The sequence below is a fragment of the Sinocyclocheilus grahami genome, unplaced genomic scaffold (assembly GCF_001515645.1).
Source record: "Sinocyclocheilus grahami isolate Dianchi unplaced genomic scaffold, SAMN03320097.WGS_v1.1 scaffold368.1, whole genome shotgun sequence".
NCBI lineage: Eukaryota > Metazoa > Chordata > Actinopteri > Cypriniformes > Cyprinidae > Sinocyclocheilus > Sinocyclocheilus grahami.
The window spans coordinates 156,533-170,552 of record NW_015505547.1 but is presented as its reverse complement, the minus strand read 5'-3'; the positions used below and the strand labels follow the sequence as shown (position 1 = coordinate 170,552).

Here is a 14,020-nt window from a genome sequence, read left to right as displayed (position 1 = left end):
AAGATTCACAACTTGAGCCAATGAAAAATAAATAACTTGCCCTGAAAATTTTTTTTCAGTGTACACACACTGCCAAGACACATTTTAGTTCAAACAACATATAAAAGTGAATTTTGCATCCGACGACCCCTTTAAGTACTTGAGCTTAACCGAGACTTCAGAGTTTAAGAAGCTGTGTCGACCTTGATTTATTGCAATTTTGAGGTGTTTGAGGACTGGACTAGTGCATCGTTGAGCCTACATTTAGTATGAGTAAAATACTTAAGTACTGTTAAAATCAGATACCCTAAGAATTTTACTGGGGAAAAAACCTGTGGAAAAAACCTTTGCGTTTTTGAAAATTTTCACATGCAGATGGCAACACTGTCAAAATGATACCTGCAAAAACGACTAAAAATGCTGTAATTGGCAATATCACTTTTTAAAGAAACACTACACGCCTGCGCACATATGCATTTTTCAAGTACTTGCGCATGCCTACAGACTGAACACACACTCTAAAAAATGCTGGGCTAAATACAACCCAGTGCTGGGTAAAATAGGGACAAACCCAGCAATTGGGTTGTTTTGACCCAGCGGTTGGGTTACTACCCGGAATGTTGGGTTAAACATTTAACCCAACCGCTGGGTCAAAACAGCCCAATTGCTGGGTTTGTGCATAATACACACATGCAAGATGACACTATTTTCAGAAATTAGCATTTTTGTAGTTTACACAGACAATAATGGTATCATTTTCAAAAAGTTGCACTTTCAAACCAGTTTTCAAAAGTTTGCGCTTTTGCATTTCCCCAAAATGCACTTGTGGTGTAAATGAATGGCCAAAACACAAGTTTTTAATTATTAGTTGAAAACAGTGTCGTGTAAACGCCCCCTTAGTAAGCACTAAGGCAATATAAGAGAGACATGATATGCTGTAATACACACACAGCTTTAATTTAACACAGCAAAGATTTGCATAGGATCTCATGCGACAGTATCTGCTGCAAACACTATTTGCTTGGCTGTCACTAGCTTTTGTTACACTTGGAGGCTTAAGCCTGCAGTAAACTGCCAACCTGAACAAATCCAGACCCCTGGAGAGCGCCAGTTAAGACACCCCCAAATGTACTTAATCCAGCTGTAGGCCACCAGCTCTGTCAAGGCCTGTGATGATATCAAGCGAAACATGCCCTCATCCTTCACAGGCATTCGCCGGGTTGTTTTTCTGGGACATTAATCTCTTTAAGCAGTGTTTGTTTGTAAATATATCACTGAATAAACATTATAAACACTGGAAAAACATCACCGGTCTTTTTGGCTCTTTTCTACTCTACATGCAGTACCTTATGGAGCTTCATGCAGACCCTGCATGACCCAGTCTGACCGTTGTATGGATGACTGCCAAAGAAAGCAGGTGGTAGCGGGACCTTTGATGATCAGACACTATGCATTCGTCTCATATGTAGCTGTGAACATCCATGTCCATGCCAAATATGTTGAGAGGAATAGCTGCGCTTTAAAGACACTGGAGCAAAACCTGGGAAAGAATTTTGAACAACACCGTGTAACTTCAGCAGCCATCATAGGCAATAACACACATGACTTTAAGAAACTATAAAACTAATGTTAAAAACAACTTCATGTATTTCTAATCTTCTTATTTTGCCGTAGAACTGTTTTCAACATTGATAACAATAAGAAATGTTTCTTGAGCATATTATATCATCTGCATCAGCAAAATTATTTCTGAAGGATTGCATGACACTGAGAACTTAAGTAATGATACTGAACATTTGCTTTAGTTTTTAAAATAGAAAGTATTTAAAAAATATATTTAGATGTATTATTAGATGTAATTTGCTGAATTAAACCTGAGGTCAAACAACAATAGAATGTTTAGCACTGCTTCATACTAATTTTAAACAATAGTATACTAGTATATGTGTAATAGTATAGTTATTACAAATAACTAGTATATGCATATGCCATATTTAGTGTATAGGCCTACTGTACAATATGCAGAAAGGATTATTCTAGTATTCCATACAATCATTAGTTTAGAAGACTCCATCCCCACATCAGAGGCGGCAGAGCTCACAGTAGGACAGGAACTAAAGGAGAAGTGTATTTATTTACAGGTTGGTAAAACCCACTTAGTGATGTTTACTATTTACAGTAGCCATATATACAGAAGAAAGTTAAATCAATCAGAAAATACTTACAAAACTCAAAGTGGCACATAACAGGGAAAAAACACACTAAAATAATCCTCAGGAACTTCTTGCCCTTCAATGTCTATGGTGAAGACGGTTCGAATATAACATGATAACTCTGCCTCAGGAGCGGTCTGGATAATCATTTACACCTGAATAATGACAAACTGTAGTAGTCAAACAACAGAATAAACATTACAGTTGAAATAACTGGAAGCAGCAGAAATCGGAAACCTTGAACGTCCGCTATTACGTTAAAAAGGTGGATGAGGAGACAAATGGCAACATCTTGCGTGTATGAATTGAACATAAGGTTATTTATTTAATTGAATGTTTTGTACTGACCTGCCTTCTGCGTCACATGCCTCCCGCACGCAACATACATTTGCCGCCTTGAAAACAAAGCCCGCCAAAAAACCTACCTTTAAGTATTAATACAACTGAAAGAAAACGTTTAGGAATGCAAATAACATGATTCCTGCATAAAAGATTGTACAATTAAAATAAGACTATGATTATCTCGTTAAAGCAGTTTTCATGTTAGAAAGATGCTATATAAATAAAACAGAATTACTTAAAGGGGTCATATGATGCGATTTCAAGTTTTCCTTTCTCTTTGGAGTGTTACAAGCTCTTGGTGCATAAAGAAGATCTGTAAAGTTGCAAAGACTAAAGTCTCAAATCCAAAGAGATATTCTTTATAAAAGTTAAGATTCAACCACTAGGCTCGCCCCCACATATCTATGCCAATATGTGGAAATATTAGCATAATGCCGCCCAATTGTGCACGCAAAGAAAGAAGGCGTGGTTTCAGGAAAAGCAGTAGTGTTGAGAAAAAGCACTTTATTTGGCCTTCCGGAAGTAGATGCAATTAGGAATCATTGGTTAAGATTTATTTACAACAGAACAGCACAACCCAGATGTTCGAATTTGTGCAACACATTTTATGGACGACAGTTTTTTGAACCTAGAAGAGTACAAGGCTGGCTGTGCACAAAGGCTATTTCTAAAAAATAAAAATAAATAAAAAAGGTCAATTCCGACTTTGCTATGACAATCTGGCGCGTCTGAATCAGCGACTGTAAGTATGTTTTGTTACTAGTTTACTAGGCTTCCAGTCTCATCCACGTCCAGCTATTTTTTAGATGTACAGAAACAACTAGTTTTGCTGCTTGATATTGCAAATTATTACTTAAACCATACTTGGCCACATGTCACTTCACTTCTTTTTTTTTTTTAATACTTGAGCTCTTTATTAAAGCAGAATGGATTATTAAAATCTTTCTAAAAGTGATTCTGACATTATTGTTCCTCTAGTCTATACCGTTACCATTATAGTTGTGGTGTAAACAGAATGATTTTTTAAACTTTATTGTTATATACACTGAACAAAATTCTATTATATATACAGGCAAATGGTGGTCACACCAGATACTGCCTGGTTCTCGGACCCCCCAATACAGTAAAACTGCACATTTTAGAGTGGCCTTTTATTGTGGCCAGCCTAAGGCACACCTGTGCAATAATCATGCTGTCTAATCAGCATCTTGATATGTCACACATGTGAGGTGGATGGATTATCTCGGCAAAGGAGAAGTGCTCACTAACACAGATTTAGACAGATTTGTGAACAATATTTGAGAGAAATAGGCCTTTTGTGTACATAGAAAAAGTCTTAGATCTTTGAGTTCAGCTCATGACAAATGGGGGCAAAAACAAAAGTGTTGCGTTTATAATTTTGTTCAGTGTAGTTATCATCCTTAGTGTGAACTGGCCTAAAAAATATCATCCAAATCTGGCATTTTGTAGAACAACATACTATCATATATAAACAGATCGATATTCATGACCACAACCGCAGTGCATGAGTCTTTTCTAATGTAAAATTCTTAATTGCAATGTCTTCAAGCCTTCATTTTATAAGATGATAAAGACTAATATTGTATGAACACACAGTTTCATCCGTGCAACCAACTCAACCTCATGCTGTGGATCTGAACTTTTGTTTAGTGAGGTCCTCTAAAAACAGACACATGATTTACTACCGAATCTTCAGGGTACACAAGGCCAGTCTTTTTCTTCAATGATTGCATCAGCACTATATTACAGTGGCAACCTGCCCAGCGGCCATAGCAGGCATATTTAAGCGGGATTAGAGGCAGTCACGGCACAGAGGTTGACAAATGGGCATTTAGTTAACATATTCAACTTCATATTGACTTCTGCTGTTCTACTCAACCATGTCAGAAGGCATTAAATACTACAGGAAAAGAGAAGGCAAAGTGCGTCAAAGAGCCATAACATTTTTATTATCAGTACAGGTGGCTAACGGGCACCTTACACATGTGTTACATGTACAGTAGTGTTTTCAAGTGCAAGCATGTGTGAGCTGTGTGTGTACGTCAGACGTTTGCTAGCTGATGCCACAGGCAGGAGGGCATAAAACTCTCCATCTTGTCTGCAAAAAAGCCCAGTGGTGCAAAGAGGGTGCTGAAGAACTGCAGAGACACAGAGAGAGAAAACAGTCAGATGAATCTGAATTAATAATCACAAATTAAATTAAATTAAATTTCATGCAAAATATTTAAGAAACAGACTTTTACATTTCTAAAGTAAATGGGTGTACTTTGCCAAACTTAACCACATTTTTGAGTGGAAAGAATAAATTGAAAAATCTAAAATATAAAATTGACATTCAGTATTTATAAATATATATGCAATTCAAATGTACATATTCAGGATTTTACATTTATTTATTCAGAATTAAAACTATGTTATATAACAGTCTTAATGTTAAAATCCTGAAAAAAAAAAATATATATATATATATATGGATTCACAATCATATTTTCAGATTTATTTTATAACTATATTTAGATCTATAACTGCATTTATCCAGATTTACATCCATATATTCATGATTAACATTGACATATTTAAATATATATCTGCTTATATCTATATCTATATATATATATATATATAGATAGATAGATACATATATATATATATATATATATAGACTTAAGTATATATTTGGATTTACAATTATACATTTAAATTATAACTTTGTATTTAGGATTTATTTAAAAATATTCCAATTTCATATAATTATTTCAAGTTTGGCCCTTGATAACTGTCATTTATTGAAATCTAAAGTAAACTGACATTTTCATTATTAAGAAAAACATACAGAAAAAAATTATAGTTAATAATTATTAACACTGAATATTAATTAAAATATTTAAATATTTGAGGTTTCATTTCCAATCTCTGGTAGTGACTGTACAGTAGTTTGGTGTTGTAGTACAGTAAACACCTTTTTACCAAACAACAATTTTGTGAAATTAATGAATTTCAGTCCTAAACTGGCCACTGTGAGCTGATGTTGACATGAGGAAATCTTGTCCTCATGAATGCTTGTCCAACCTGAAGAAAAAAATATGAAAGCAGTGCTTTTGCTCATCTTATCTACCTCATTCATAGACTATTCAGTGTGACTGAGCCACAAGCTGTCAGAAAGTTGCCTTTAAAATGCCTGAAGTGCTAGACATAAGTATGATCGAGTTTGTCCCTCTGGGATACTACATGGAGGTCCTGACAGACACAAACAACAGGAGAAAAAAACTCTGGATGGCAACCAACTTCAGGACTATAAAACTGGTGTGAAACAGTTCCTTTGAAAAACACTGAAACCTCCATGATTCAATCCACCATAAACAAGCCTCAAATGTGTTTATGAAGCGATACATTTCACGGATGAACAGATGTTTATGACGGAATATGGGAAAGGAAGCCCGGGGCCGCGTGTCGGAGAGGGAGGAAAACGGGAAGAGTGGAGGCTGGAGAGGTATCATCCATTTTAACCCAGATCCAGGAAATACATGTTGTAACATGACAAACGAGGTTGATAAAAAGATAAAGGCCAATGAGGCTGCATGTCCTCACATTCAGGAGTTTATTGCAATTACAAATTAGGGCATTGTTCCCCAAGGAAAACAAAGATGTTTGGAGTGGACGGGGAACAAAGCTTGTGTGTACGTGCGCGAACAAGCGAGGGAGTATAATGGAAAAAGAGCGACTTCGAATGCAAGTCGGAGGCGAGGCCCTTCCGTGGCATCTAGTGCAACAACTCAAACTTGTTCTGAAATCAATCACTCGCTATTAATTCACCCAAATGAATGTAAACAACGATAAGAGAAGAACGCACTGCCACGAAATGGGCATCCTGACCTTCGGAGAGGCTAAATGTTGTTGTACGAACAGTTCAAAGGCCTGCTTGGCTTAGCTTCACTTCTGCTCTTTAATTTCTCTTCTCCATTCTGCTACCTCATTGACTAAGGACTGTAAATAAGTTACTGTGCAAAGTATTGTAAGTCAATCTATATACAACTTACAAATAACAAAATATAAAATCATCTAAACAAATTTTTTATTTGTTTGGCGCTCTAGCAGTTAATAAACAGAACTGCATGCGTCTTGTGGATGAACACTGTAGCCGAAGCTACTTCTCTCTGCTTATGTCTATGGCGAATCACGCAGGTACTGGGCTACTCTGCAGCGGTTCCTACCAGAAATATTGCGAATATAAAAACTTAAGTGTACCGTATTGATTCAGGACAAGCCAAAAACACGGTTTAGAAAATGGATTCATGATGTACTCGCTTATTATATAAATTTAGTAAATTTTGAACACAAAAAAAGTTATGGACTGCAGCTTGAACTCATAAAAATTTAATTAATAATAATAATATTATATATATATATATATATATATATATATATATACCGTAGTCAACATTTGAAGTGGATCAAAACCTTTCATTAAAGTTGTCCTAAAACCTAAAACCAAAATGCGTTCTTGCCTCAGGACAACTTTGATGAACTTTTTTGATCCACTTCAAAATAAAAAAATATATATATATATATATATATATATATATATATATATATATATATATATATATATATATACCGTAGTCAACATTTGAAGTGGATCAAAACCTTTCATTAAAGTTGTCCTAAAACCTAAAACCAAAATGCGTTCTTGCCTCAGGACAACTTTGATGAACTTTTTTGATCCACTTCAAACGTTGACTACTGTGTGTGTATATATATATATATATAAATAATATTGATATGTTTGCATTATGTATATTAATTATTAATATATTCAATAAATTAATCATTTATATATATTAATTATTTATTTTTAAGAATTATAAGATAATATAATATAAATTTATCTCTCTCTCTGTCTTTCTATCTATCTAAATATACTATACTTGAAATGCAAAAGGCTGAAATTTTCTTTTAAAATTAGCATTTTTATTAGGCTCCTATATTTTATGTTCAGTTACTTCACTTTAATGACAACAAAAAGGACCTATTCATTGCCAATAAATTGAAATGACTGAATATATATACAGTATATATATATATATATGGTCTCATAACGAGCTGCAGTTTGTACCATCTAGAATGCCACTGACAGACTTCATTCTTATATTGCAACAAAGAAATGTTTCTCTTGGGAGTTCAGTGATTGTGTACCTTCTCTTCTAAACAAAAAAAGAAAGAAATAAGGGCACAGAGGAACAAGAGGAAAAAAAAAAAAAAGAAAAAAAAAACTTTTGGGTTTGGTGAGGCATACAGATACTCACAGCTTTGACGAAGACCCCCATGAGCTCTGGAAACTGGTGTGTGAGCATGGCCAACATGGCACAGAAGGAGCACAGGCCTGCTGTGAAGAGGATGAAGAAAGGAAGCTCCTTCTTCGGATACACTGAGACCTCGTGAAATGCTGGAAGAAAAAGATAAAGACAGACAGACAGATTTATTTATCTTAAAAACAGGTCAATAAGTACCCTATTTTCTTCTTATTTTTAATTATTTTCAAACCAGTTGACTTTTAAAACTCTATCCTTGTGCAAAAGGTATGGTCACATTTAGCGTTGCTCAGGGACATTTCAGGGGCGAAAACCTGTTTTTCCAATAAGAATCTACACAATCTAGAGTTTGTAAAGCATGCAAAATAGTTCATCACACAGATTTCACTCGTGTTCAGGTTGTGAATTTGCCACACTGATTTTGTTTGAAAGTGACGTCTGTGTGAGCAGTGCTTCTTCTCTACACTATTGACAATGGGCTTTTTTTTGCACAATTTTTATTGAAATCACTCTAATGTGACAGCACTAGACATGTGCCGGTATTTGGTAATGCAATATATCACGATAATGAATATGCACAATATTGTTATCGTGGGCACTTCAAAATACAAAAAATAATTATTTATTACAAATTATTCAGAATTTTGAAGCAATGCAAATTATTTGCATTTTAAGAATACATTTCCCACCAACTGGTCACAATGCACAACACCGCTGTATGCTGCGTGAAAGACGCATGCGCACTCTGATGTAAACAAGCACGGATGAGAAGCGCATGGCGGAGCGCGTGAGAGACGATCTGAATGAAAGTGCACATTCACTCTCTGACAGCAGATGGCGCTGAACAGCAGAAATGCAGCTGTTACCTCGAAAACAAAGCAGCTGCGCTACTTTCTGTTTCTGAAACATATTTTAATGATTTAAATAGCCATTCAGATTTGTGTATTCGCTATGGTGTTCATCACAACGCCAAATACTGTACTACAACATGCCCTAGATATTGTTTGAGGGTGTTTTGATTCTTTATTGTTCGGTCACACTTTACATTAGGGCTTCATTAGTTAACATAAACTGCCAATGAAAAACTCTTCTAAACATTCATTAATCTTAGGTAATTCCAATATTTTACAGCATGTTAAAATCAAAAGTTGCAACTGTGTTATTTAATGAGCTAACATGAACTAAGAGTTGTGTTTTTTTAACAAAGATTTAACAAAGATTAATAACTTCTGTAGCAAATGTAGGTATTGTGAACGTTAAAGCTGCAGTCCGTAAGTTTTGCACGGTTAAGCACTCTGAAGTCCGATCTAGTGTTTTGAAAAGTTGCAAGTTGGAACCAGGTACAAAGAAAAAAATAGTTGATGAGGGCCAAAACATCATTAAAGAGCAAAAAGAAAATCAAAGGTGATACAACTTTCGCCCTAAACACAGTTTACGAAAATCTATGCACGGCAGTCATGGGTCGACAAGCCCACCTGCAATTATGTTCAATGTAAAACTGTGAACGATGCACTCCTGATGTGAATATTAGAAAGGTTTCTGTTTAGAGCAGAGGACAGCAGTGTGCTTCAACAGCATCACCTCCTGGTCATGACAATGTGTCTCTGCACTCAAGAATAACAGTGAGATAAAGTTGATGTGTGGGCAAGTAACTTAAAAAACTGCATTATACATCATGATACCCTAGTAAAAAATAAATATACTCAAATGTATTTGAAATATATTTCAATATACTACAAATAAAAATATCCTGCAATTGTACTATAAGTATACTAAACTGGTATGATTAAAGTCTGCTAAATTGGAACAAGTAATTTTGTACTTAAAGCACTTTATTTGTGCAGAAGAAGTGCTGAAGTCCAACTAAAGATATACTGAAGTATATTTGATTGTGCTAAAGTGGAACTGTTGAAAGTATGCTTCAGGTACACTTTAAATATCTTGCATGTAAAGATTGATATTATTGAAAGATCATACAATCCTCATCAAGTGACATTAAAACACATTTTAAGCTTAATATTAAAAAATGTGCATTGTGCATGAGTAGTATTCCAAATAAAGTTGAATTAGAATTTTTATATCAGTAAGTCTCGAGCGATGTCAGTAAATATGTTAATAGATTTGAACTATACTTAATATGAAATAAATGTATTTGAAATATAGTACTTTTTTACTAGGGTAAGATCACTTGAAACTGGTATTTTTTTTATTATTGGACATTAGCGAATCCAATCAAAATTTAGTATCAAAAATGTAGATAAAAAGTCAAAAGTTTTGATTTACTGTTGCAATTCCAGAACTCCATGTAGTGACATTAATAGCGATTGCATAAATGCAACTCCATATACACTATCGTTCAAAAGCTTCTTTTTTTTTCTCGAACTGATGCTTTTATTCAGCAAGGCTGCATTCAATTTATTAAAACTGACATTATTAAACGGATAGTTCCGGTCCTTGATTCTGATTGGCTGAGCCACGTTCAAAACTGTTGTAAAACTCTACAAACATACACCTTTGTTTACGTTTGCCTGCACAACTGTTTTCAACATGGATAATAATAATAATATTTGTTGATTAGCAAATCAGCATATTAGAATGATTTCTGAAGGATCATGTGACACTGAAGACTGGAGTAATGATGCTGAAAACTCAGCTTTGCATCACAGGAATACATTTTATTTTTAAATATATTAAAACTGAAAACAGTTATTTTAAATTGTAATCATATTTCACTATATTACTGTTTTAATGAAAAGACGCAGCCTTGGTAGGCATAAGAAACCTTCTTTACCAACATTAAAAGCAATCTTATTTACCCCAAATTTCTGAATAGTAGTGTATAAGACACACGAATTTTGGACCCTTTAAAAGAATCATTCGAACCTTTGGTACGTGTGGGTTGAACTCCACAGCTCTGTGTATGGCCTCTACTGCGTTCATCTCTGCTGTGCTGAGACCTCGTCTAGATGCTGCTTCAGGCGAAAACCTGCCATACAACACACATACAGATTCATTCAGCAAACTATCATCCATAAACATCACCTATGCTATGATATGCTATGCTATTCAATATTAGACATAACTGAAAATATTTTTTTTTTTTAATTTTCCAGGATGCTGAAGACTTACTTATCTGACACTGCTCTGGCTTTCAGTAAGGCAGATGTGTAGCATATAGTAGCTGATTTTGGCAAGCTGATATCTGAAAGGAGAAACATCAGACAGTTAATATAAAGGATACTAGCATCTCTTCCTGGTCCTCTATGAAATGTACAGTAACATGACAGCTGAATGAGCTTACCGTCATATTTTGCGAGGACTGCTTGTACATCAGCGTAGGCCTGCAGCTCTAATAATGCTTCTAAAAGGTTCTCGTGAATATTTAACATTCCCAGTAAGGGGAATTCTTTCATTAACTGTGCAAGGAAACAAGAAAATGACAATATTACACAACAGAGCATAATTCAAGTGCAAGATACCACTAAAATAAAATAAATTAAATAATGAAATGCAAAATAAATAAATAAAATAAAATGTGTCCAGTAGTATGTTACAATTCAAGTAAAGGCTGAGCTCCAACGTATTCATAAAAAATGTTAAGTGTTGAATTATTATGCCAGAAATTACTCTCTGATGATTACAGAACATTAATATTTTAGGCATAAAAAATGCTATATAAGAAACCAGATTTTTATATTTTTAAATCTATTGTTGTAATTCAAAGTTTCTCTTTCAGTTAATGTTTTTTAATGTACAGAATCATAAAGAAAATAGTAAGGTATGTTCAGGTAAATGTTGAATGTAAACTTGCCCTGAGGATATTCTATAGATGTGGAGTGACAACATGTTTTAGAGTCATGTGACCAGAGTTTTAACATTTTTTGTCAAACTGAATAGAGAAAGGCGGAATTCTTTTTATATCTGCACTAAAGTTACAGGAATGTTCAATCATGTTGTGGAAAACCACAGAAAATCATTTAGATCCTCAAAGATAAAAAACCTAAACCTAATTTACTGTAAAATAATTTCTATAAAAGTCTATGTGGCAAGGCATAAGCCCCATAAGATAATCACTAAAATACACACATTTTACAGCCACAACACCTAAACATCGTAAGTGGTATATTGCTTCGCTCACATCTCTCATCATCTTTACAGCTTCTTTGATGCGACCCAGTTTTCTTGCACACATGGCCAGTCTGCGCTTGATGTAGACCACAAGATTGGTGTCTTTACCGGCTGTGAAAGCAACGAGAATAAGCAACAGTGTGAGTTACTGTATGCTGGCTATATATGTGTGACAGTGTGAAAGTTTCATACCACTCTTAAGCGCTTGCTTGAAAAGCCGTTCAGCCTCTGTGATGGTTGTGGCTTCCTCCTCGGCCAGGAGCACATATGCTGCAGCACATCTGCAATGAATGAGTCATATGCTTGAGAGTCAGAAAAAGTCAATTTGATGCAAACATTAGAGATGCAATGATGATTAAATTCTGGCCGAAACAGAAAAGCCAGTAATTACTCCTATGTTATGATCAATAACCATACATGGCTTATAATACAATAAGATACTGTTATGTATTAAAATAATAAAAATAAAAATCATTTAAATAATAAAAATAGGCATCAACATTATAATGCACAGTGTGAAAAATGATTATATATTAATTTTGAAAATATTACATTTAATAGTGCTATGAAATTATTATTATGTGATTATTATGTGTTAAAATTAGCTTTAAGTGACAGAAAATGAGCATACATAATTAAATATCCAATACGATATGATAAAATAGATATAAATAGAATAAAAAAATAAAAAGAGAGTTAGAAAAACTAAAATCCATGTTCACATCTGGTTGAAACAGAAAGCCAGTAATTAAATAACGATACATGGCTTATATTACAACTTCATGCTGTTGTATATTTAAATAAATTCAAAATATAACATTACAAATTAAAACAGGTCATTTTAAAATGACAAGTTACAAGTGAATTTAGGCATCATCTTTATAATGCACATTATGAAAAATAAGATTGCATTTAACTGCGTTATTATGTTTTTAAATATTACTTTTAACTTAGCTTATCTATTTTCATTCTTTTTGTATTCTATTTGTTTTCTTTTTATTTATTATACAATTAACAAAAAGCAAAAAGGCCTCTAACACTAGCTTGCTCTATTCTTTTTCTATTCTGTCTGTTTTCTTTTTATTTATTTAATAATTAAAAACAAAACTTTTTTTTTTAAACCTTGCTACGTGTATTGCATTAGGCTAACTGAGACTTGTCAGAGCACTTGTATATCATTGCTCTTTTGTTGGTTTTGATTGCTTCCATTGTCCTCATTTGTAAGTCGCTTTGGATAAAAGCGTCTGCTAAATGACTAAATGTAAATGTAAGAGCATGCATAACTAATTATCTTATATTGACTGATTAAATAAAATTGAATAAAAATAAGCAAAATGGTACCAACATTTTATGCATCCCTCGTTCACGTATGTTTATGGCTGTTTAAATGGACCATTTCAGCTGCAAAGTCTGGCTGGATGAGCCACGTCTGAAGACGGTAAATTGAATAAAATCACAAGGATGTGTGGAACTCACTCGCGGTTCATTTCAATTGCCTGGTAAGCTGCTTGAATTCGTGCCTGCGGGTTCCTCTCCCTCCAGGCCTTCTGCATTACTGCAGAACAAACAAGAGAGATACCAATCATGATTAAACATCAATTCTGATTCAATTTAGGTATTTCTTTCAAGTGGAGGAGCATGAGACTAACCAGAGTCCTCTGGTCTAAGTTGCTGAGTGTCTCCCAAGAAGAAGGTCTGATGATCTTGGGCTGATAAATTCATGTCATAGTATGTCAGGGGCTCTTTTCCCGTCACCCAAGTGTACCTGGAATGAAAGGATCATGAATGAATATGATTTTTTTTAAATAATAGAATTCTGTCATATTTAAAAAATCTAATATTCAAATGAACCGAAACCTTCATACCTGCTGTACTCTGCACCTCTGAATAGGTTCAGTGGGTTCCTCCACACTTTACATTCTGAAAGAAAAAGAAAATAATAGCTGCACATTCCATTCACTTTATAATATTTAGAAAGATAAACATGTAGTAACTTTCAAAAACCTGCAACGTTGGTTCTCGGCTCGG

At 34.3% G+C, this 14,020-nt stretch overlaps 1 protein-coding gene across 1 annotated transcript in view; it reads right to left on the bottom strand.

Moving 5' to 3' along the window:
* Positions 1-4,484: 4,484 nt before the first annotated feature.
* The window catches only part of LOC107549299 (suppressor of tumorigenicity 7 protein-like), a 38,036-nt gene continuing 28,500 nt past the window's right edge, over positions 4,485-14,020 (bottom strand). Inside the window, exons 13-23 of the mRNA XM_016230339.1 lie at positions 13,997-14,015; positions 13,858-13,912; positions 13,642-13,757; positions 13,469-13,547; positions 12,185-12,273; positions 12,003-12,103; positions 11,166-11,280; positions 10,994-11,066; positions 10,715-10,850; positions 7,859-8,005; positions 4,485-4,693 (exon numbers count right to left, since the gene is read on the bottom strand). Coding sequence (XP_016085825.1) covers positions 4,598-4,693; positions 7,859-8,005; positions 10,715-10,850; positions 10,994-11,066; positions 11,166-11,280; positions 12,003-12,103; positions 12,185-12,273; positions 13,469-13,547; positions 13,642-13,757; positions 13,858-13,912; positions 13,997-14,015 — 1,026 coding nt within the window. The 3' untranslated portion in view covers positions 4,485-4,597. The remainder of the gene's footprint in view (positions 4,694-7,858; positions 8,006-10,714; positions 10,851-10,993; positions 11,067-11,165; positions 11,281-12,002; positions 12,104-12,184; positions 12,274-13,468; positions 13,548-13,641; positions 13,758-13,857; positions 13,913-13,996; positions 14,016-14,020) is intronic.